Source organism: Myotis lucifugus, unplaced genomic scaffold, assembly GCF_000147115.1.
Source record: "Myotis lucifugus unplaced genomic scaffold, Myoluc2.0 scaffold_30, whole genome shotgun sequence".
NCBI lineage: Eukaryota > Metazoa > Chordata > Mammalia > Chiroptera > Vespertilionidae > Myotis > Myotis lucifugus.
This window is the reverse complement of record NW_005871078.1, coordinates 811,219-835,510: the sequence shown is the minus strand read 5'-3', so window position 1 is coordinate 835,510 and position 24,292 is coordinate 811,219. Positions and strand designations below refer to the sequence as shown.

The window sequence follows — 24,292 nt, the reverse complement described above, 5'->3', positions numbered from 1 at the left end:
GACTAAAGCCACCAAACACTTTATCAGAACAATGTTAAGGAAAGGCTGCTGCTCCCCTGATTTTTCTTGCATTGTGCACTTACACCTCAACCATAAAAAGCAGGAAAGTCTTCCAGGCTCAGCTAACAGTGTCTATCTGGAGGCATCCCTTAGGCCTGTTCTCTCCATTTAAACATCCGAGCATGCCCTCCCTCCAGCGGCAGGAGCTGGATAAAATGTTAACCGTGTGTGTAACTGGAGGGTCCGTTTTTAGCTCAGGAGTTGCTACCAGCTTCCTTTGCCCCTGCCTATGGACATTGTCTGATTTTGTACCCTGGTGCCCACATTTCTATTAAGTCTCCCTCCTGGACTTGATGGATTGCTTTTTTATTAAGTCACTGAGCAGCTCTAAATAGGCCTCAGTTAGCTGCTAATCCTTGGCTTTGGGATCCCAGTTCAGATTCTGATTGCTCAGGCCCCTCTCGGGGTTTCTGGTTGTTGGGACACATACATGGCAACCACTGTGAGGAGGTCCAGTGGTGTCCCCATCCCCTTCTCCTGCCCTGTAAGCCACCAGGTCACAAGCACTGAGGCACTCAGTTAAGGCATTTATGAAGATGCCTGAAAGTATAATTTTGGATATGAGTGAACCTAAAATCTGTAATAAGTATGTGCTTTCCTATTATTAGCATAATAATACAAGACTCAGTTTGGGTTGATATCAATTTCCAGTTCTTCCTTACCATCTAAGAAAGAAGGTTGTGTTTCTCCCAAAGGTGGAACCTCTCTCCCTTTCTCTTCAGATTTACCAAGTAGGAACTGAATGCCGACAGCATCAGGCACTGTGTTAGATATTGCTACCTGTGTTTATATGCTGCCCTGGAACTAGCAGGATTCCAGAAACAGTTTCTGATCTTCACAGATCTGGCTGGTGGTGATTTCATAGGTTATTAAACATTCTGTAGTGTTTCTCACAGGCTGATGACTGCTTAGTACAGTGTGCTGGATATAGTGTATGCAAAGGATAGTCTGCTCAGGGGATAGTCTGTTGTTAATGACAAAAAAATGGATCATTTAATAAAAATACCCAGTCTATCCCTGACCTCTGCATTTAAAAGGAATGAAAAGTGAGTACCTTTGGGTTTCAAAGGGATGCTTTTTAGTCTGGACATGAAAGTGAGTGACTTATCTGTTAACTGCAGCTGTTCACATAAGAGCAGGAAGTTGATGCTTGATAGCAAAAATCATTCTAGTGTGAGTAAGGACTTCAGAAAGGACCGAAGAGACAGAGAGCTTATGGAGGTTTCTGATGAAACAACAAAACTCTTTACAGACTGAGGTACAGGTGTGGATTCATGGAAATTGAATTAAAATTTCAGAAATACTGTGAAATCCCACAGTTTGAATGATAAAATATTGACGGTATCAACTTTCAACTTCTCAACTAGTGTATTAATGAGAAGCATCGTTTCTATTTGATGAGGTATTTGTGTGTGTGTGTGTGTGTGTGTGTGTGTGTGTGTGTGTTAGAGAAAGAAGAGGCAATGTTACAGGAATTATGTTAAATTTTAAAATTAAAATTGTAGAAATTTTAAAATGTAACATCAGATGTTCATGGGAGTTGTCTTTTCGGATGTGAAAACAAGTACATATTTAATTGTAAATTGGGAGTATGGCTTCAGTGATGGTTTGTTGTTATGTACCCAGCCATTTAATCACACACCAATCTAGGTGTTGCTGTGAAGGTCTCTTGTAGAGCTGACTTCAACTAAAGGGGCATAATCTCGATAATGTGGGTGACCTCACCCAATCAGTTCAAAGCAAAAACAGGTTTCCCAGAGAAACAAGTTCTTCCCGAAGATTGAAACATCAGCTCCTGCCCAAGAAATTCCAACCTGCAAAACTACTCTACAGATTTCAGGCTTGTTGGCCACCACAATTTCATAAGCCAATTCCTTGAAAGAAATCTTTTTGTGTATGTGTATGTGTATGTGTATGTGTATGTGTATGTGTATGTGCATGTGTATGTCTCTCTCTCTCTCTCTCTCTCTCTCTCTCTCTCTCTAATCATCATCTCCTACCAGTTCTGTTTCTCTAAAAACTCCTGACTGATACAGTTTCCTAAATGGGAAGCATTTTACAGCTCCCATTTCCCTGAATGTTTGAAAAAGCAAATCTCACGGAGGCTGTGCAAAGCCTCCCCTCCTGCAGCCACTGCTTCCCCGGCAGCAGTGTGAGCCTCCCTCTAACGTGCCTGCTGCTTCCAGCCCTGTTTGCCTCTGTACATCAGTTTCCTCCTACTTCACACGTGTTTTCCCTCCTCTGTCCCTCTGTGAAGCCTGCTCTTCTCCCTTCCCCCCAACTTCACACCAGAACTGGGGGCTCTCATTTCTGCCTCTCCCCTCACTTATAGCATTTTTCACAAAGGGCTCTGTGGAGATATTTGTATGTTGCTATTGTTTTTTACTTGCTAAATAGTAATGACCATGTCTTATTCACCTTTCTATTCCCAGCACCTAGCCAAGTTCCAGGCATAGGTGTTCAATCACTGTTGCTCAACAAATGAATAAATAACTGACTCTCTCCTTTGAGTTAAGTTGCTGATGGCTGGGAGGTGTCTTCAGTGGCTATTCTTTCAGAGCCGGGTTATGCTCCTTGTTCCTGAGTTTCCCTGAAAAGAAATTTCTAGGCAAACAGATCTTAAATTCCTACCCCAAACCTATGATTTCAATATTTGCAAAGAATAATAAACACATAAAGCTGATATAAGCTGATCGTGCAGAAATCTGTGGCATCAGCTATTCATAGCATGAATGCTTCACACACACAGCACAACTTTGGGCTAATTTATTCTAACCTTTCTAATTAATGACCTGAAGCTCTACCTGCCTTCATTAGCAAGGAGCCCAGTTTCCCTTTTGAAGTTTTACCCAACCAATCAACCTTCACTTTGATGCCTTATCAGATACCAGCCATAGAGGAAGCTCTGCCCTCTGATTATTCTTCTACTTGCATGAGTCTTTTAAAAAAATATATATTTTATTGATTTTTTACAGAGAGAAAGGGAGAGGAATAGAGAGTTAGAAACATCGATGAGAGAGAAACACCGATCAGCTGCCTCCTGCACACTCCCCACTGGGGATGTGCTCGCAACCAAGGTACATGCCCTTGACTGGAATCGAACCTGGGGCCCTTTAGTCCGCCGGCTGACGCTCTATCTGCTGAGCCAAACCGGTCAGGGCTACTTGCGTGTGTCTTGCTGCCACGTGGTGTTGCTGTTGAAGCAAGCGTTCAACTGCACAGTTACATGGGCTCCTGTCCTCTCAGCATGGGTGTCCTCCCTGGCCCAGACCCTGCATAGCCACAATGCAGGGTCCCTCATCCCAGAATGGCTAGGTTTGGAAGAACTGCCATCAGTCACATTGGGTGCTGGAAACAGCTCTCCCATCCATGCCCCTGAGTCAGCATCTTGGCCATCACTTTTCTCATGGTGTGTGTTGGGAGTGTCCTTGTCATTCTTCCCTTCCCCTGGGTCTTAGTCAAGCCTTAACAAGCCTTCATACTTCGCCTTTTGAGGGAGATCACCCATTTCCTCACTGGTGGCCAGCTCTGCATGTCGGGGTCTTGGAGAGCTTTGCTGGACTCACCAGAGCTTGTTATACTCTTTCCTGTCCTTTGCCAGTACCTTTCTCATCTAAAACAAGCGAACTACTGGGAAATTGCCCAGGTGATTCTTCATGGAGCTGAGGGAACAAGGGCTTCGGGGTGACTTTCTGCTCCACACATTGAAGTCAATGAAGCAGATATACATTTTTATGGGTCTTTCAAATGGCACTTGATTTACTCTCTGCCTTACGGGCATTATGTGTGTCAAAACGGTAGCCATTGCTTTGATACGGCTGTGCCATCACTTTTCCACGAAGAGAGACAAAGAAGCATGGTTAGTTCAAAAGCAGAAAGATGTTTAAAATGTAGTGCCTTGTGAAAGAAACTCAACCTGAATTCCAAATGTGAACTGTCCGCAGGCTTCAAAACAGGGGCTGAACTGCAGTGCAGGTACTTAATGCCCTTCACTACATCATTAATTTCAGCTTCATTTTTTATTATTCCTTTATATTGTCCTTGTTCTGGCCAGGATATTGCACTCGTTGAGCTGCTCCAACACCCAACATGCACCCAGGCTTCATCGCGCCTCAGGAATGATCTGTTATTCCCCCACTTGCCTTTGTGGCGTCCTCCAATCCAATATAAAAATACTTTTCTCCCCAAAGCTAAGTTGATCTTTTGCTATGCAGTATTTTCCCTAAAAGTGACAGCTGTAGCTACCATTTCTTAACCCTTTTCTATAATAATAGCTAGGTACTTTATGTTTTCATAATTCTTAAACATGTAGAAATAACATACCTATCCAAAAGTACTCAGAACACCTATGTGCAGCTTATGACTGTAAAATGAATTATTATAAGATATTTGTAAGTGAATGCCCATGTGACCGATGGTATCACCATTCACATTAAACAAAAGAACACTGTCAGCAACCCAGAGCCTTCTGCTTGTCTTCCCCAATAGAAAACCTCTCTCTCCCTCCAGAATAAGCCCTATTTTACTTTTTTGCTCTTCCCTTGCATTTTTGACAGTTTTACCACTTATAATATTTTCCTAATCACTGTGGCTTAATTTTGCCTGTTTCTAAGCATTATATGCTTGTAACTACATAGTATGTTCTCTCTCTCTCTCTCTCTCTCTCTCTTTCTCTTTGGTCTGGCTTCTTTTATAATACAGCTTCTAAGCTCCATCCAGGCTTTGTATAGTAGTAGTTTTGCGTTTTTTTTTTTCATTTTCATTGTTGAATAGCCTCCATTGTATGACTTTGCCTTCCCTTCTTTTGTTGCTAGACATTCCGGCTGTCTCCAGTGTTAGGCTATTATAAATAATGATGCTATAAACATTCCTGCACATTTCTCTTGGTGCCTCTGTGCACATCTGTGCTTGGAATATTCTTGCGGGACAGTTTCTAATTATGAAATTCAGTTTTGTGACTAGAGCTATTTTTGTATTCCTATGTACATTTTGGTAATTTGTAAATGTTTTTCTTGTAATTCATTGGTTTCATCTACATTTCTTAAAATGCACTCTGACAATCTGTTTAAACTCTGCAGCAACTGTAGCGATGCCCCTTTTTCATTTCTGACATTGGTTATTTGTGCCTTTTGGGCTCATATTTTAATTGGTCTTGCTAGAGAGTGATTGATTTTAAGTCTTTTAACTGGATTTAAGCGAGGACTTACTTTATGTTGATATCTCCCATTTTCTGTGTGAATTTGCCTTTTTTTCCCCATAGCATTTTGTCAATTATAACAAAATGATGTAGAGAAAAACATTTAAGGACCTGACTAAGAGGGAACCTTACTAATGACAAAAGTTTCAAATTATCAGGATGATGTAATGTGCCCCCCAAATACAGAAATTAAAGTAACTTAATTCTTGTTTATATAAATTAGCCTATGGTAAAATTGGTTTCATTATACTTTATTTTGTAAAGTCACAGAATCTGTTGACTACTTTAAGTAAGGACTTACTCTTTGTTGATGTCTCACATTTTCTGTGTGAATCTGTAATACATTTTGCCTTCATTTAAATTAGTGTAGCTACACCATATATTTTGTTTGTATATTTTTTCAACATTTTTAACTTTCAACCTTTATGGAGCTTTAGTTTTAGATAAAACTATTTTTTATAGTCAACTTATAATTGAATTTTGACTTTGCAGGTCTGAAAAATATCTTAATTATAGCCTCATACTTTTTCTCTGCTTTCTGCATATTCTATATCCTCTAACTTCCCTGTTTTTGTTTAGTTTTGAGTTTTTTGAAATTTTGTTGGAGATTTTTTTCAAATATATGATATCTGAAGTCTGTTCATTTTTAAGAGTGACCAATAAAAATATGATTGGGAAGTCTGTGAGTAGACAGACTTGTGACCAAGGGAGTTATGGTTGACGGGAACTTGGCTGCTTCACTGGGGGCCCCTCAAATGATAATAGGCTTTTGGGAGGTGCAGACTTGGCTAATTTTCTTTGAGGTGTAACTTCTACCTTCAACCAGGACAGTGGAGCAATGCGAATGTACTGGTGATGGAACTCAGGATTGGTGAAGGTGGCACAGGGTACAGTAACAGAATTTGCAATGATGTCTCCCTTGCCTTTGGCACAGATATCAGTACCTATGGACGTTGGCATGCACACTGACAACATGAATAGCTATAGCACAGCTTTGGCAGACATCAGTAGAACAGGATCACTTTGGAACCATCTTTGACATCAGTGTCAACTGAGAATAGCACTATTGTAACTAAAAGTTCTAGCAGCACAAATAAAACTCTCTGAAAACCATTTGAATAATTTGGGAAGAACCTTGTGGGCCTGAAATGCTCATAAGGTGGAGGGCAATGTGGCTTTATTTCCTTCTGTTCTTTCTAGAGGCTGGTGTGGTGGAACTTGTGAGGCACACACTGCAAAAGCAGAGCTTGGAATTCTTCATTGTTAGTGCAAATGAAGCTGCATAATTAATGAAGTTGCAGAGCAAATTTCTAGAGCAATGAAGTGATATCACCTCCAATTTGAAGGGCATGTGATAATAATTAGACATTATTAGACTAAGGAGATAGCCATAGGCTTGGCTCTTATACAGAGAGTTCAAATCCAGGGGTTGCTGAGGGTGAAGGGTGTGTGATATTTAGCATTCCAGGAGTATTTAACACCTGGAAAGTCTTTGGATTCTATATATGCTACCTCAAATTACTCATATTATTGGTAAACTCAATTCTAGGGTGCCTATCCCAACTTCCTGTGAAACTTTTTCCAGCTCTCTGTTCTCCACTAAGTGGATATATGCTTAATCTGCCCAAAGTTATTGTATTTATGTCTCATTGTTTTTATTCCATTATTTCTTATCTATCTTGACCTTTAAACAGCCATGAACATTTATCTTCGCTGACATATGCTGATTAAAGTTAAACTTGTTTTTTTGTCCTACTTTGAGTAGCATCAGAATCTTAGCAGAATATATAAGTATTTTATGCCTCTCTAATTACTTTGGAAGGAAGCATCATTATGTAGGATAAATTAATTAATGCCATTCTGGCACAGCTTGCAATTCACTTTTACAATTCAGATAAGTTTTATTAGAATAGTCATAAACATTGAATGTTATTTAACTTTAAAATATGACTAAGTTAGATATAAAATCAATTTTAGATAATTTGCGACACTCTGGAATCCTTTGAGATTTATTGGGATTCTCTTGGCGACAAGATCAGGATTTACAAATTTTGTGCGTTCTATTATTTGTCCAATGACTTTAGTAAAGATACATGAAGTATGTTGATAGTGTTTAATTTATCAGGAGTAGAAGCTGGAATTGAACCTGGGACCTTTCAGTCCGCAGAATAATATGGCTTGAGCATTTTGTTAGATTGTATATTTCTGGAGTATTTGTGAGGTTGAGAAAAAATTTGAACTAAGAAAAAGATTTGGGGAATAACCACAAAAATTCTGTAACTTTAAAATTAGTTTTGAGGATATATTGTTTTGTAACCTTGCAAACTTCTAAATTTTTACTTTAAAGAACAAACAACAAATGTAGTTGGCAGTATCCATTTGCAAGGTAGTAAAATAATTTTTTTCCACATGGATAAAATGAATGTCTTTACTATCTAGCTCTTGTATTGATGAACCAAGTCTTTTGGGAGAGAGAGGCAATATGAGAAAAATCATTAAAATATTCTAGGAAATGTATTAAACATAGGAGTATATTCAAATCGACATAGTAACACTAGGGAAGGGATGGCTTTTAAGAGTAATGGCAGGCGATTTCTCAGTGGATAGGTTGAGTTAATAATCTTAGGCCAGAAGAAAGAGGATGGCATTTCAAACAAAGAGGGCACTGCACACAGATACTAAGGTACGTCATAGAATGGTGGAATGTTGAGAGAGACTGATTTCATGGTGAGGAGCAGAGCCTGAAAAAAAGGAGATGTTAGATAGAAGGAGATGTGTCTAAAAAAGAATATGACTTAGAAAGAGTAGAGAGTCTTTTTACTCTGTGACAATGGGAACTACTATAATTATTTTATTTTTAAATATATTTTTTATTGATTTTTTACAGAGAGGAAGGGAGAGGAATAGAGAGTTAGAAACATCGATGAGAGAGAAACATCGTTCAGCTGCCTTCTGCTCACCCCCCACTGGGGATGTGCCTGCAACCAAGGTACATGCCCTTGACTGGAATCGAACCTGGGACCTTTCAGTCCGCAGGTCGAAGCTCTATCCACTGAGCCAAACCAGACAGGGCCTATAATTATTTTAGAAGGTAGGAATCAGGAGGCCAAAGAGCAACCATTTTTTAACATGCTTATTATCAATAGTTGTTAGAAGCTTTAAATAATTTATTTAATCCTCAAGAAACCCTTGTGAAGGGAAGGTATTTTTAAATCCCTGTTCTACAGATGAGGGACTGGGTGGTGACTGAGTTGATCATTTGTCCTAGGTTAGAGTGGGGAGGTTGTTTGCAAGCCCAGCACTTTCTGGTTCCAGGACTCCTGCTCCCCTGTCATACCACATGACAACTCTAGAAGTCACTCTAGTGGCCATAGATATTCTATAAGGGGAGACAGTCACAGAAAAATGGGCGACTACTGTGTAATTCAGAACAGAGAAGATTAGACAGTCACAGAAAAATGGGCGACTACTGTGTAATTCAGAACAGAGAAGATTATGAAAGGAGTCAAGACATTGGTAATGATGATGAAAGACAAACACCATAGATTTGAGAGCCCTTCAGACGTAACCTTAGTGACTCAAATGTTGAGATTAAAGGAGATGGAGGAATTGATGTTATACTAAGGTTTCTGCATCTAATATAAGTGAAATTCACGGAATGGGTTAAAGCTAGGTAAGGAATGAAAAGTATAGTTGAAGTTTGGTGGAGTTGTTCAATGAAAACTCCATCTACAGTCTTTTTATATCTGACTTCTTCATAGAAATTAGAAGGGATGAATGGCTAAAGTTGGGGAATTTGAGGTGGTATTTTATCTATAAGCAATATTAATTCCAGTTGCAATTTTAATCATTTCAGGCTACTTCTAACAATTGTCTGCAGCATTTTGACATTTCAATGGATTTTGCTCTATAGCTTCATACGCCAGGTCTTTCCTGGAAGGTCCATACACATACATTGAGCTCTATCAAATCCTTTCCAAAATCAAGAGCTAGGAATTTTGAGCAAAATACTAAAATGTGGTTATTTGGATAATAGTTGACTAAGTGACTAGATTAAAGGCTGTTACTATTTTCATTACAAACACAAAAAGAGAAAAGGTTAATATAATAAATCTAGATTTAACTCCTGAAGTTTTGTAGTGACCAATTGTACCTCAATGTTGTCAGGATGTTTAGAGTTTTTTTGTTTTGTTTCATTGTGTTTAATGCAGATCTGTAATCATGTAAGTCAACTCCTTATTCATGATTTACTTATGTGTGAAGCCCCCCGTATTGTTTATGTTGCCCAAACATGGCTGGGAGAGACAGCTGAGACATGATGAAACCATCTGGCCACAGATGGATCCTCAGTGAAGCATGAATCAGTATTGGTTTGGTGATCTATGCTTACTGCCTCCTGTTAAACTTTCAGAGACTCAACTCATAAATCACCTGGCAATGATTGCATCCACTTACATATAAATAACAGGCTGAAGTGAATTGAACCTTTTTTTTGCTAGTGATCATGACTCACCTGTAAGAGTGATTGTATTACAGTTTTATTGACTATTTAGCTCATAGTAGAGTCTGTTTAGTTTATGACCATTTAGGTGCAATAGTCTTTTTTTTTCTTTTTCTGAGTTAAACAGCAGACATTTATTTTTCACAGTTCAGGAGGCTGGGGGTCTGAGATCAGGGTACCAGCATGGATGAGTTCTGGTGAGAGCTCTCTTCCTGGCTTATAGATGGCTGCCTGCTTGCTGTATCCTCACATGGTGGAGAGAGAGCTACAGTAGTCTTGGTAGCTCATGTTTATAGGCTAAGATAATTATGAACTTTTCCAAGATCCTGTAGTTTGAAATTTTCTACACATTTGTTATGAATTGACAGGTAAGCTTGGAATCTCAAGAAGACATAAAACCTGAAGTTGTAGCCTGAAAAAAAATTCATCTAGAATTTTTAAAGAAAAGTTTAGTGACCAATATTAACTTGGAAGGCTGATAGAACTGCAAAATGTTTCAGAACTATGCATAGTAGAAATAATCATCTAAAATACAAAACAATGCAAAAGATGTGTGAATAGTTGAAATAATTAGGTAAAAACTCCAAACCAAACTCAAACTTTAATGGTGCCTCCTAGCAATTAAATTTAATTCAGAACCACTGCCTAATATCATTGGGTATAAAGTCTCACAACGTTATGAGTCCAATGTAATATTCAAACTGGTTCAAATTGCTGATGTAAATGTATGCATGCCTTGTCCTTTACAACCTAAGCAGGAAATATAGTTAAATGTTAAGGGATATGCAAATCAGTAAACTAATAATTGAAAAAAGTTTGACAGGTCTGCATATTTGTAATTCTTTACATTTTTCCAAATCAGCAAAAATAAGATTAACTACTAACTTTTATATGTCCCTCGTCACTTTTAAATATATTAGTTATTTCATAAATTCCCTGTGCTGTCTCATCTGCATTGTTATCATAGGATCCAGTTCTCACCACCTGCCCACAGCCACAGGGGAAGGGCCTATCTTTGATTTGTGCTGATACGTCATTGTAGATGGTCATGGGACAGCTATCCTGCGGTCAAGGAGATATAAATGTCAGTGGAGAAATAAAGTGAACACGCAAAATAGTTTAAAAATATGTTTAATGTCTTCCTCTGTGGAACCGTCCTTCATGACTCAGTCTCATTTTATTCTGCTTCTAGGGTTTACTATGCATAGGTCTACCCATGCCATATAGAAATAAATGTGAAGAATTGGGGTCATTTCATTAATTCATACATTAAGCAAATGTTGATCACTTTCTATATGCAGACATAGCTCTAGGTCAGTGGTTCTCAACTTTCCTAATGCTGAGACCCTTTAATACAGTTCCTCATGTTGTGGTGACCCCCAACCATAAAATTATTTTCGTTGCTACTTCATAACTGTAATTTTGCTACTGTAATGAATTGTAATGTAAATATCTTATATGCAGGATGTATTTTCATTGTTACAAATTGAACATAATTAAACATAGTGATTAATCACAAAAACAATATATAATTATATATGTGTTTCCAATGATCTTAGGCGACCCCTGTGAAAGGGTCGTTCGACCCCCAAAGGGGTCGCGACCCACAGGTTGAGAACCGCTGCTCTAAAGCCTCAATTCCATGTCAGTGAAACAAGAATAATAATACATGTCATTGTGCTGACATGTGGAGACATAGTATTTAAAGTGCTAATAACGATCTCTGGCACAGGGGAAGCATGCACTTTATGGCAGCGATAAATTTTTTGGCTTCTATGGAAAGCCATGGAGTTAGACATGCAGAATTTTGGGGTGAGACTTTAAGAGATTTATGCAGACCCTCCAAGGTAGGTGAATGAAGCATATCGAAAGAGAGTTGATTTTTAAAGTTCATAAGTTTGCTTTTGTTATTAAATAAAATTATTTCATTATCTGTTTATTTTATGGATTACAAAAACTATCTGAAATAATCCCAGAAAATAAGTGACTGACCTGGAGATGGCTTGCCTCTCAAGGCTTCAAAATATGTGTTTCTTCATACTTTTAGTAGATAAATGACAAACATATCATTCTTTACTATGTGTTGTTTTAAAGTTAATCTAAGACAGTGGTTCTCAACCTGTGGGTCGTGACCCCTTTGGGGGTCGAATGACCCTTTCACAGGGGTCACCTAAGACCATCAGAAAACACATATATAATTACATATTGTTTTTGTGATTAATCACTATGCTTTAATTATGTTCAATTTGTAACAATGAAAATACATCCTGCATATCAGATATTTACATTACGATTTATAACAGTAGCAAAATTACAGTTATGAAGTAGCAACGAAAATAATTTTATGGTTGGGAGTCACCACAACATGAGGAACTGTATTAAAGGGTCGTGGCATTAGGAAGGTTGAGAACCACTGATCTAAGAAGAATCAGGTTCAACTAGTACTCTAAACTGTACAGGTATTACCATATAAAGAAAAAGGAACACAATTTAAAGTAAAAAAATCTGAGAGGAACAAATTTGAGAGAGAGAGAGAGAGAGAGAGAGAGAGAGAGAGAGAGAGGAGAGAGAATGATATTTAGTTCCTAACTACATTCATTAGTTATGTGGTATTGATTAGGCAAGTTAACTGATCTCTCTGAGTCGCAGTTTTCTGAGAAATTAAAAAATGGGAAAATAATACTTAGGATTTTCTTAATTATCAAAGGAGAAAATGGAAATGAAAATGCAGAGTAAACAATAAGCATGGTCTCATTACTTGTACCTTTGACTCTCTCCTTGACCTGTAAAGAGTACAAATTGGTGTTAGCAAGCAGAGTTAGCTAAACAAAAGGAGTGATGACATTAAATCTTCTGGCTAGTGTTACTTAAGTAATAATTTAAAGTAGATATCTTTGAAGCACATTTTACACTGCTTTATCGTGTGGAAATTTCCCCCAAATCTTGACATTATTCTGAACATTTTTCAGGTGTTATATCTGAAGCCTCATCCCAGCACCTCTCCGATAGTCCTGACTTGACAGACTGAAGGAAAGTGAGCTCTTCTCTTTCCTTTCAAGTTACTCTAATTCGACAGTTGTTTCTGCTCTCCTCATGCTTGAGTGAGCATGAAATGATGCCTTTGCTGAGTATTTCTGTTTGATTTTCCAAAAGCTGTTGTCAGTCTCACAGCTCAAAATGGAATGCAGATGGTAGTTGGCATAGTCACAGTCTTTCAAGCCTGATTGGAACTGACCCACACACCTCAGAGCCCGTCCTAGCCTCTCAGGTTTGTGAGTGCATGTGGAGAGAGGAAGCAGGAAAGCTTACCGGGAGAGGAAAAGTCGCTTTGCATGTTGCTGAGCCCGGCGGCTTTGACTGTATGTCTCTCTGAGTCTGGACAATGTCTTGTGTGTTTGTTTCCACAGAGCATATATCATTACAGACTATATGGGCATCCGGAATGAGAGTTTCATGAAGGTAGCTGCTGTGGGGACCTGGATGGGGGACTTTGTCACAGCTTGGATGGTAAGAAATTTTAACTTCACCCATTTCATAGCCGATAGAAGACATGTTCACATGTGGGATAGACATCACTTTTGATGGTTTAGAGAACATAGTTACCTCTGTTTTGAGTGGAACACATTCATGGGTATAGGTAAGTCCAGATAATATGTAATATCTGTTTACCTTAGGGAAAAAATACAATTGTAATATTGATGGCTATTTCCTGGGCTACATGTATATACAAACATATACACATTCATGAAATTAATAGAAAGTTATTACCTGTGAAATTATGTTTGTTGTTGTTTTTACCATGTGCAAATTTTAGGTAAGGAATGTTGTCTGGCCTGTCTCAAAAAACCACATTAAATATTCTTTATGGACTTTTAAAATAGTTTTTCATATTTGTTTTGCTCATCGAACCTGACTTAATAGTAGTAACTAAGAGTTCTGAGAGTTGTATATTTTAATCTTTCATGTATTATTAGTCTTTATTATTATATGCCTGCAACAAATACACAAATTATATCTCATGCTGAGCTCATCTGTTAGGAAAGTAGCTTCTGTTTTTAACCATTGGCTTAATTAAACACAGTATGTACTAAAAGGCTCTATGACCTATATGTTTATAAGAGAATCTTGAAGTGCAAAGAGCATAACTCTCATAAATATGGGACACTTTAACATTCATTGACACCTTTTATAAGTATAGTTAATCCTAATTAGCTTTATTCATCTATCACTTGACAATGAGCCCTACCAAAGGAATGAAGATACCCAACATAAACAAGAATTGGGATGGATGTGCCCCTACAGATGTGTTCCAGGGACCACAGGTAGATTGTCAAAACCATCACTGTGTTTCCATTGATAGCTTTGTTTCTTACCTAGAGGAAGGTTTTCAGGGAACAAGAAACAGTGATATCTTAACTGCTGCTATTGTGATCATCCTGCAAGAGTATTAAGTAACCATGAAAGGGTTTGTATAGCCTGTTTTTGAGCCTCCTCCCACCTCTGTTCAATTATAGAATGTTAACAGAACAAATTACCAGATGCATCCCATTCCATTAACTTTAAAATCTAAATTTGAGAAGTGATTTATTTGCACTCACTAGAAATCGTAATTAGAATAAACCAGCCATTGAGACCAGGCTGACGCATGTAAAAAATTTCTATTTCCATTGGAAAAAATTATTTAGAAGGAACTATGTGAACTTTAAATGTACACTTTCTGTGGAATTTGAGGTGCTGCCTTTTGAAAAATCTCTGCATTAATTGTGGATTTTGACTCCATTCTGTAGTGAATCTGTTCACTAAAATGGAGAATTGGATCGGAAATGCAGATCCTCAGACCTTGCTACCAGTGGTTTGACCTTCCACAGCAATACATAATTCTCTGAGCCTTGGTGCACACGTTTCTTAAAAGGGATGAATAATTTCTACCTGTGTTACAGGTTTCCTGTAAAGATTAAATATGTGGCCCTGTGATAAGATTTAAAATGCTGAAGTGGGCCCTGGCTTGTGTGCTCAATGGCTAGAGCATCGGCCAGTGCACTGAAGGGTCATGGGTTTGATTCGCAGTCAAGGGCATGTACCTAGGTTGCAGGTTCAATCCTGTTCCTGGGAGCACATGCAAGAGGCAATCAGTCAATGTGTCTCTCTCACATTGATGTTTCTCTCTTTCTCCCTCCCTCCCTTCCACTCTAAAAATCAATGAAAAAAATATCCTTGGGTGATAATTAACAAACAAACAAACACAACAAACATGTGGAAGTGGAATGCAGGCCTAATGCTTTATTATTGTTATTCATGTTGTGGGCTCTCATCCCCTCGCTGGGCCCAGTCCGTGAAGTGATGGCAAGGGTGGCTCATTGACCCAAGATTCTTCCATGGAACCCCAGGAGCATGAGGTTCCAGAGCATCTGGAGTTTCCTTCCAATGGCCAATGCTTGGATAGACTAAGACAGTATGGTAAGTTGCTTCCTCATAAAATCAGGGGAGAAGCAACAGACCAATAAGACCTAGAAGCTTGCTTTGCAATTTTCAGGCAAAAGTCAGCCATAAATCATTTTCTTTCCCGTTGTTGTTTGTGACCCAGTTTCATCCAACTCCTCCCCAGACTTTCCTTCAAGATAGTGTCTCCTACATCATATGTGACTCTGCCTCTATTTACTGGTTAGTTTTTATCTGGATTTATTTCTTTTGAGCAATAAGGTGGGGTCCAGTTCCTAGGGCAGCTTGGGGAATCAAATGCATGGTGCAGCTTTATCCAAAGACCCTGACTCTTCTGGGTTGAATTTCTACTGTGCACTTACCTGCCTTACTCTTGTGGTTTAGGGAAATAGAAATATTTTCAGACTTCAGCCTATGGCCTTTCTTTTTCTCCTCGGTCTGGTTAACCTTCATAGTTTCTCCTAAATTTACTACTGTAATGTCTTCTGCTTCTACTAGCCAACCTGATAATGTTTTACCTCTCCCTATACCATAGATTACTACTCTGATTATACTTCCCATATCACAGAAGTCGGATTGGATTGAGAGTCAAGAAAACTAGGTTTTAGGTTTAACTAAGTAATGTGATCTTAAGTCACCTTACTTCCCGGGGCCTCTCATCTTTTCCTTTCTATAAACTGGGTAGAATCCAAAGTCCCTTTCTGCTCATGTTATATGAAATATTCACCGTTCCTCATTAGCCACAGTGGTAGGGATGGCAAAAGAAACACAATGCATTCCTGATTTGCAAGTCCAGTCACACAGGGAGGATTCCCAGAGCACATCATTCTATTCCCATTTCTGTTCGCTGGCTAGGCAGGAGGTTTCTGTATAAATATTTATATGTCTACATATGTGTGCATTGATAACATTTAAAAAAATAATAGTGTTCCTCCCAAGTGGAGTTTAGGGTAGCTTTGACCTTCATTTGTCTGCAGAATTCTCATCATGAAATGAATATCAATGATGAAGGTGACTGTCAAGGCAAAACAAGTGACTGTTTTCATTTCTAATAAAAGTGTACCTTTTAATGCATTTCTAAAGTAAGGATTTTTATTTTATGGACAAAATCCATATCTTTCCCATGGTTTTAAAAGGTACACCAGGCTATATGATTGGTCCACAGGTTCTCTTTTATTAGTGTAGATCTTATGAATATCTTTGGCCCTCACCCAACTGAGCATCAGGCTCTACTGGATTCCATTCACTGGGCAGTCCTGACTTTTTCTGGCTCAGTGGTGCACCTCGTGTAATTTTTGTTAAGTTGGTTAAAAAATTAATAATATAAAGGAAATAAAGTGATACCTGGTATAATTCATCCTTGAGCTGGTCCATGGTAGGAGCAGAGATGAACTGTCATAAAGATAAGCATGAATCAAAAGCACTGGGTGTCTCATATGCCACCATTGCCTCATAGCCACAAATTTGCCCAGGCTCTGTGCCACTGAGCAAAGAGCGGAGCGGGGCTGGCCAGTCCCATAGCACGTTGCTCCAGTTTTACCATCCCTCCTTCAGAAGACAGAGGTCACAGCTTCTGCTTCGGTCTAAGGTGGCAGGGGGTTCTGAGGACATCGAAATGGCACTTGCTTCTGCTCCTCGCTTATTAGCACTTCCTATCTATCCATCCTACCCATACCCTTTTCCCAGCCCCTTATTCCCCTGTTCCAGTGTCTTTTCTCTTGTGGCAGTTAATGGTGTATGGCTCATGATAGTGACAGGGACGTCACACTCCAGGTCTGAAGCTAACTCCAGGTTGGGAGAAGGGGTGTGCAGGGAAAGGTACAAATAAGGTGAAGTTGAGCCATGACCTAAAGAAGGCAGTTCTCATGGTAAACACTAAAGTAGTTAATGAGCATCTTTCATCATAAAACTAGGTGTGTATGAACTTGTCTGGCTTTGACCTATTTTCCCCAGGATGGTCTGTGGACATTTGTATACATATTACCACTACTAGCACAGCTTCCACTATGAAGCTAATCACACACACACAACACACACACACACACACACACACACACACACACACACACACAACAATTACGTTGTTTGCCAATTGACTCTACCTTTATTTCATGTTTGTATAGTCACCATTTGTTTTTAAATTGTATGCAGTTTTAATAGACTTTGTTTTTCTTCTTGAAACTCAGAGTTCCACTAGAACCGGAGAAACTGAGTCAATACCTTCATGTGGAAATGCCTTTAGGTGGATAAAACATAGCCTTTGTAGCTGGGTTATAACAAGAAATAAAACTTTTAAATTTGCTTAATTATTTCTCTCTGTTGAAGCCTTTTCAAGAATATGAGTTTAGAAAATTTTTTTTTAATATTTTTTATTGATTTCAGAGAGGAAGGAAGAGGGGGAGAGAGAGAGAGATAAACATCAGTGATGAGAGAAAGTTATTGATTGGCTGCCTCCTGCAAAACTTCCCACTGGGGATTGAGCCCACAACCTGGGGATGTGCCCTGACCTCCTGGTTTGTAAGTCGACACTTAACCACACCAGCTGGGCTAGAAAAAAAAAGTCTTTAAAAATATATTTTTCCCTTCTATTTTAACTGTGCCTGCCTTATACATAAATATTAAATTATTTCTCTAAATATTTGAATGGCAAGTTTTGCCTTTTTATTTTTCACATGCTTTTATTTTTTCAGATTTTATAATTCCTATTTATGTTGCTATTTTATTTTTTCAAAAGACTGTTTATTTAAGAAGCAAAACTGAAAACTCCTCCTTACTTGACTATAAACTCTTTGAGGGGAATTACAGTGTCAATAGTGTTCACAATTATATTCCTAGCACCCAACACAGTACCAGGCATACAACAGGTGCTCAAGAAATTGTTTTTGAAAGAATCGATAGAGCACATAAGCATTAAGTTCCATTTCTCTTTCCCTCATTACACGTTGTGACTTAGTATTATAACATGAACATTGCACAATGCTAAAGGGGACAGGAGGAGAGCTGTATTGTTCAGGATACATAGATATCAATCCTCCCCCCGCCCCCCACCAAAGGCTATGCACTGGCTTCTGCCAAGCTTGTTTGCAGGAGGACACATGATTGTAAACACCCTTGAATGGAGGCAATGCTCTCAGAATGGTGCTGTGACCATGTGAGTATAAAAGGCATTCTTTGGTAAAACAAAGATTGAGATTCTCAGATCCCACCAGATGGTTCCTGGGATGGTCATTATTGCTGTCGGTGGCATAAGTTCTGCTCTGAGCTTGGGGGAGAGAAGGAAGCTGGGTTGAGATGTACCCCTTTAGTCATTGAAGCAGACAGCCTTTACTGTGCAAGACAGAGATTGGTTAACCTTTAGTGGATGGAGGGAGGGAGGATTAAGAACGATACATACTTGAGAATAATTTATACTCCTTCTGGATTAGTATTTATTAACAAATCTAGAACAGAATAGAGGGAGGAAATATTTCTGCAGCATTTGAGAAAAAATTATTCCTTCTAGTTTAAACATAGGAAATTAAAATAAATTTTGTAATTTATATACACGTCCTAACCTAAAATTTGGTGATTTTTTCTATTGTTATCCCATGCTTATTGCATACTTGCTAAGGAAGGGGTGTGATTATCTGTGTTATTTTCATTTCACCAACTTAATAATAGTTTATTTAGTTCAAATTTTTCTATTATACACATGTCACTCTTTTGTGGATTGCTCTCAAATGCTGTTTGTCAATGAACAATAACCTGGAATACAACCGAGATCACATCTAGCTTGTTATTCTCTCTAGAATTGAGCTTGACAATTTGTATTATGATCAATGCCAGCTTCCTAATTATTTCTCTTCCACTGATATTTTAAAATGACAGAATAAAAAGCATAATTGAATTGATTTAGTATCTAAAATAAAGTAGCAATAGCAGCTTTACTGAACTTCATAATAGAAAGGAATTTAAACTGTGAGACATGGAGCAAAGAATCAGAGCTAGAAAACTCATTGAACAAGTGTATGTGACAAATGGAAGGGCACCAGATGTGTAACCCCTGAATCCGGCCTTAAGCGCCCAGCAGTACTCCACGGTGGTCTCTTTTGCTCTCATTCTTAGCCTGTTCGTTGGAGCTAGTTTATGACTTTAATCCATGATTAGTTAACTCCATGAATGGTACATTTGTAGTTGCATTTCATTATTTTTTACAATGAAAATGAAACTGGATCAAGAATTTAATTAGGCAATAGACTGTGTTTCTATAAAGAGTCTATGTTAAGTGAGATTCCCTAGAAAAAGAGCATGCATCATGGGCTTGGGGACACGTGTGGACATACTCTCCAAGGAAACCTGTAAGGAGATGAGGGACGCAGGAGAGAAGAGGGGGAGGAGGCAAGCACAGATGTGGTCATATGGCTTCAGGTAAAGTCTACCTTGGGCCAGATCCACTGCTCTGGTAGGATGTTCTTGGGGAAAGCAGAGCACCAGAGGTCAAGAGGATCTGGGTGGGGCACCAGCATTGACTACCACACAGACAAAACCCAGGACAGTAGATTTAAAGGCACCCATAATTCCTGAAAATCATTGCCAGTTCATCTGCTCATTTGATTGAATCAAAGAGCAGAATAGAGGAATTATTATTATTCTAAAATATATTTTTATTGACTTCAGAGAGGAAGGGAGAGGGAGAGGAGGCAGAAGCATCAATGATGAGAGAGAATCATTGATTGCCTGCCTCCTGGGGGTAGCCCACACCCCAGGCATGTGCCCTGGCCAGAAGAGGAATTATTTTTTACATTACCTTTTTACTCATTAGAAAATTTAGAAACAAATATGGCCATTTTGCTTTAACATGTATAAATATTTTAATGTCTCTATAAATATTTTATCATTGTGTTTCATGTTTTTTAAATATAATAAGTTTTCACTAAAAAATTAATAAGATAAGAGTCCAACCTCCTATTTTCAGATAGCATCACACATGGTGATCAAGAGTCTTCTAATGTTCGGGACCCTTAAATTTTTAAAGAAGTAACAGAATATGATGTGGAATAAAAAAAAAGAGGATTTCTGAGTAAAATAGATTTGAGTATAGCAGGTAGATGTTTAAGAATAGAATCACAAATTCTGGCTCTGCTTATAACTCCCCTAAATTCAGTGTCTATCAAATTCTATAGTATGTTACTGGTGTACTGTATGCAATTTATATCCATTTATTAAAAATTTATGGACCATATTATTCTAAGAGTATGAAAGGCATCTTGGGAAGTGGATTGAGGTGAGATGTGGAAGACACTAAGCATCTCTTAGAGAAAGACATACTCATCAGGGGTAGGGGATGCTCACTTTTCTTCTTTTCTGTTCCCAGCTCAGTTTTGGCTTCTTTTAATTCTATTTTACTTTCTTTCTATTACTTGGTTTATACTTCCTCAAAGAAGGTGTCCTTTGGCCACCCATTCTTTATAATTTTCCTAACAATGTTTCACACTTTTTAAAGTACCATTTGTCAATTATTTGCCTGAAGTAGTTTAAATAAAAGCTAGGAGACATTGATATTTAATATTTGTTCCCTCTGAAAGTCAATAATATAATGAAACTAGAGGCCTGGTGCACAGATTCGTGCACCAGTAGGGTCCCTCGGTCTGGCCTGCACCCTCTCGCAATCCAGGACCCCTTGGAGGATGTCGGATTGCCAATTTTGGCCTGATCCCCACAGGCCAGGCTGAGGGACCCCACTGGGTCACGCACCGGGCCTTTAATATGCATATAAGATCTTTGGTTAATCTCTTTCCGCCCTCCCCTCTCCCCCCTCTTCCCTCTGAGATTCATCATGCCTGTGCATTGAGTGTCTGCCCCCTGGTGGTCAGTGTGCATCATAGCTACCAGTGGGACAGTCAGATGGTCACTTAGGCTTTTATATATATAGATGAGGGCTGGTTGTTAATATTAGCTTAGATTAGAGCATCAACAATTAAGTTATAGGCTTCGTTTTGTTTATAAAAATAGTTAGATTATTCTTCTAAAACATTTTATAAACTTTTATTTAGTGCCTCTTTCTTTGGGCCAAGCAGAAAGAGGCACTAAATAAATGTGTGTGTATGTGTGTGTGTGTGTGTGAGAGAGAGAGAGAGAGAGAGAGAGAGAGAGAGAGAGAGAGAGAGAAGGGGTGGGGAGAGAGAGTTTTTAGTTAGCTCCCAAAGTTTTCAATGCTTTCAACTACTTTACTATTCTGTCAAGCTAAATAACTTTCTTGGTAATATTTAATCATAGATTTTAACAAAACATGGAATATAGACACAGGACTTGGCTTGATTTTTTTTCTTCCAGTGTCAATAACATTTGTTGAATTATGTCACTAGTTTGGAGGGGAGTGCATGTATTTTCAGGTACTAAGAGATAGTACTATTACATTTAAACTTTAGAAACTCAGCTATTTATTTCTATTCCCATTTAGCAAATATCAGTGGTTGAAAGCACCTTATTTCTGGGACTGGAAAAGAAAGTAAAAGGATACCTTTTTATTTCACTATAATTAAGATACATACTGCGATTCCAGGGTATAAGCTCTGTTTTGTTTATATGAGTTGCTATTCCTTAGTAGTTGTTTGCCCCAAGGATTTTTATAACTAAATATGTCTATGTTCACAGTGTATGTTTCATTTGTAGTTAAATGTTCTATAGGCATCAAAAAGAAATTTATAGCAACAAAGTTCCTAGTACTTATGTTTTTGTTGTTGTTGCTTAATAAAAGCTATTATACCATGTTTCAACACTGAAGTATTTGAGTGAACAAAGGGAATGTTTTGATAATGAGTGGCTATGTAAAATCATGCTTGGCATTTGTTCTTCTCTGCTCACATATATCTGAATGCCGATTAGGAAATAAAGAACTTTCTTTTGCCCTGGCAGACTAAATATGTTAAGACCTGGCCTGGCTCCAGTACCCTTCACTAATATACCAAGTTGCTTAATGAAATATCGTAAGGAGCTTTGTGAACATGTAATTGCACAAGGAAAGGAGTAAATTAAGCATACGTACAATCACAACAAAACTTACTAGTTAAGGATAATAGCAAATCAATACCTTTGATATTTCCAAAGTTATCAAATGCAGCAGATGATTGGGTCCACATCAATAGTTTCCTTAGTGCTGCAGAACAGAGATCACTGAAAGTTAGGACATCACATGTGCAAACTTAAAAATTTCAAGTTGTTCCTCACTGCTGAGCAGAGGGTACGTGAGAAGCAATGCGTGAGTCAGGTGCTTGCGAGGAAACTGGAAACCTGGAGAGAAGCCATTTGTTTTCATTGAAAAGAACAGCACCTCTCATAAGGCTTTAAAATACATCATAGAAGATACGGTGAGTCTGTAGCTATTGAAAAATGAAAACTAATAATTTTCAAGTACGTTTTTCCTTGACTTGTGTTATAATTATCCCAGTTTCTCTTTGGTGTTTTCAATTTCAACTAGAGCTGACAGAATCAATAGAAGATTTTTGACAAATCTAAGTGTAGATTTTTAAAATGCATTTAGTTTGTCTCAATAAAAAATTAGCAAAATGAACAATTTTTTTGCCTTCCCAAATGCTCAATATCAAAAATCATTCCTTAATTGAAATGTGTGTTGATTTATATGATGACTGTATAGTTTATTACACAAGCTTATTATATGATTCTTTTGACTATTAACAGGGGACTAAGTATAATTAAAATTATATAGTTGTTAAAATACATTTTTGACCAACAAATTGCCTTTTCAAGGACTATTTAAAAATTTCCCTTAAAATATAAAAAGAAATATATCTATTTGTATTAAAGAATATAATTTTTAGAAATTATTTACTTTGATTATATGAACACTTAGAAAAACAAGCATAAAATTATTCTTGGTACATATTCACGCAATAATTTTCTTTCTTAGCCATATAAGTTTCTAAGGTAGGGCCATTGGTTTTTTTTCTGAAATTGCTGACACCTCCAATTGACTATGTCTATAGACGATAATATTTTTGAGAAAATAAGTTCTCTAGTTTCAAATTAATTAGTTCCTAATTAAGCTCAGAGTGTATTCTATCAAATGGATACTGTACAAATTTATTTTTAGTACTATTTTAGCCCAAATATCAGTTATCTTTTGCCTTTATTCAAATTATCTTTATATCCACAAATAGTTTTTTTTTTCTTTTTGTTTTTAACGTTTTTATTGGTTTTAGAGAGAGGAAGGGAGAGGGAGAAAGGAAAAAAAAAATTGATGGCTGCCTCCTGTACGCCCCCTACTAGGGATTGAGCCTGCAAGCCCGAGGCATGTGCCTGACCAGGAATCAACATGTGACCTCTCCCTGCAGGGATGATGCTCAACCAATTGAGCCACACCAGCCTGGGAGTAGTTAAATGTGACAAAATTCATCAGATAAGTTGTCTCTATGCATCATTTTTAAATATTTTACTAAATTTTGATGCTGCAAAGTTACAGACTTTTAGTAGACTTAGACCTTTCTGAGAGCCTCCCTCACATACTCATTAAATTAATAATCACTTAATTAACATATATACTAACCACCTACAGAATAATAACAAATATGTGAGGTATTAAACATTAGAATATATTGTAGATGATAAAAATGGAATTATAATATCATTGCATTTAAAGTTGACTTTTTCTTATTAAAGGAATCTCCTTAAGGGCCTTGCCCCAGTCAGCCCTTTACAATATTGTCCTATAACATCTGTTTATGTCTTCCCAATCTCCTTTCAATATCCTAAGTCATCAATTTGAGGTGAGGTTTTAATGAGTGACAGTGGCTTTTTGTGTTAAACTTACATAAATAATAAATAATGGAGTTGCAAATTCAAATGCCCTGAGGGCCAGGGTGATCTAGTAAACATCTGGTATGAGATAAAAGGGTGTGAATGGGGGGGGGGGGGAGGAAGTTGTGTTGAACCAGAGAACATATTCCATACAAAGAGGCATCAAAATTCAGTTTAGTACAAAAATGCCAGGAATGTGAAGTAGGATATAACTTCAGCACAAATTCTGCCCACTGGTCATCTGTTTTGTGCTTTATAAACAGGAGAATTAAGCTGGAAACTGACATGACATGAAAGATCCA

General features: G+C 37.9%; 1 protein-coding gene across 3 annotated transcripts in view; it reads left to right on the top strand.

The window, feature by feature from the left end:
- TMEM117 (transmembrane protein 117) overlaps positions 1 to 24,292 on the top strand; it is a 415,549-nt gene that overhangs the window by 204,916 nt on the left and 186,341 nt on the right. For 2 of the 3 annotated variants that reach the window (XM_006086721.3, XM_023752274.1), the window contains exon 4: positions 13,166 to 13,265. The exons of the other annotated variant lie outside the window; for it this stretch is intronic. In XM_006086721.3, the coding sequence (XP_006086783.1) occupies positions 13,166 to 13,265 (100 nt within the window). The remainder of the gene's footprint in view (positions 1 to 13,165; positions 13,266 to 24,292) is intronic. 3 annotated transcript variants of the gene reach the window in all.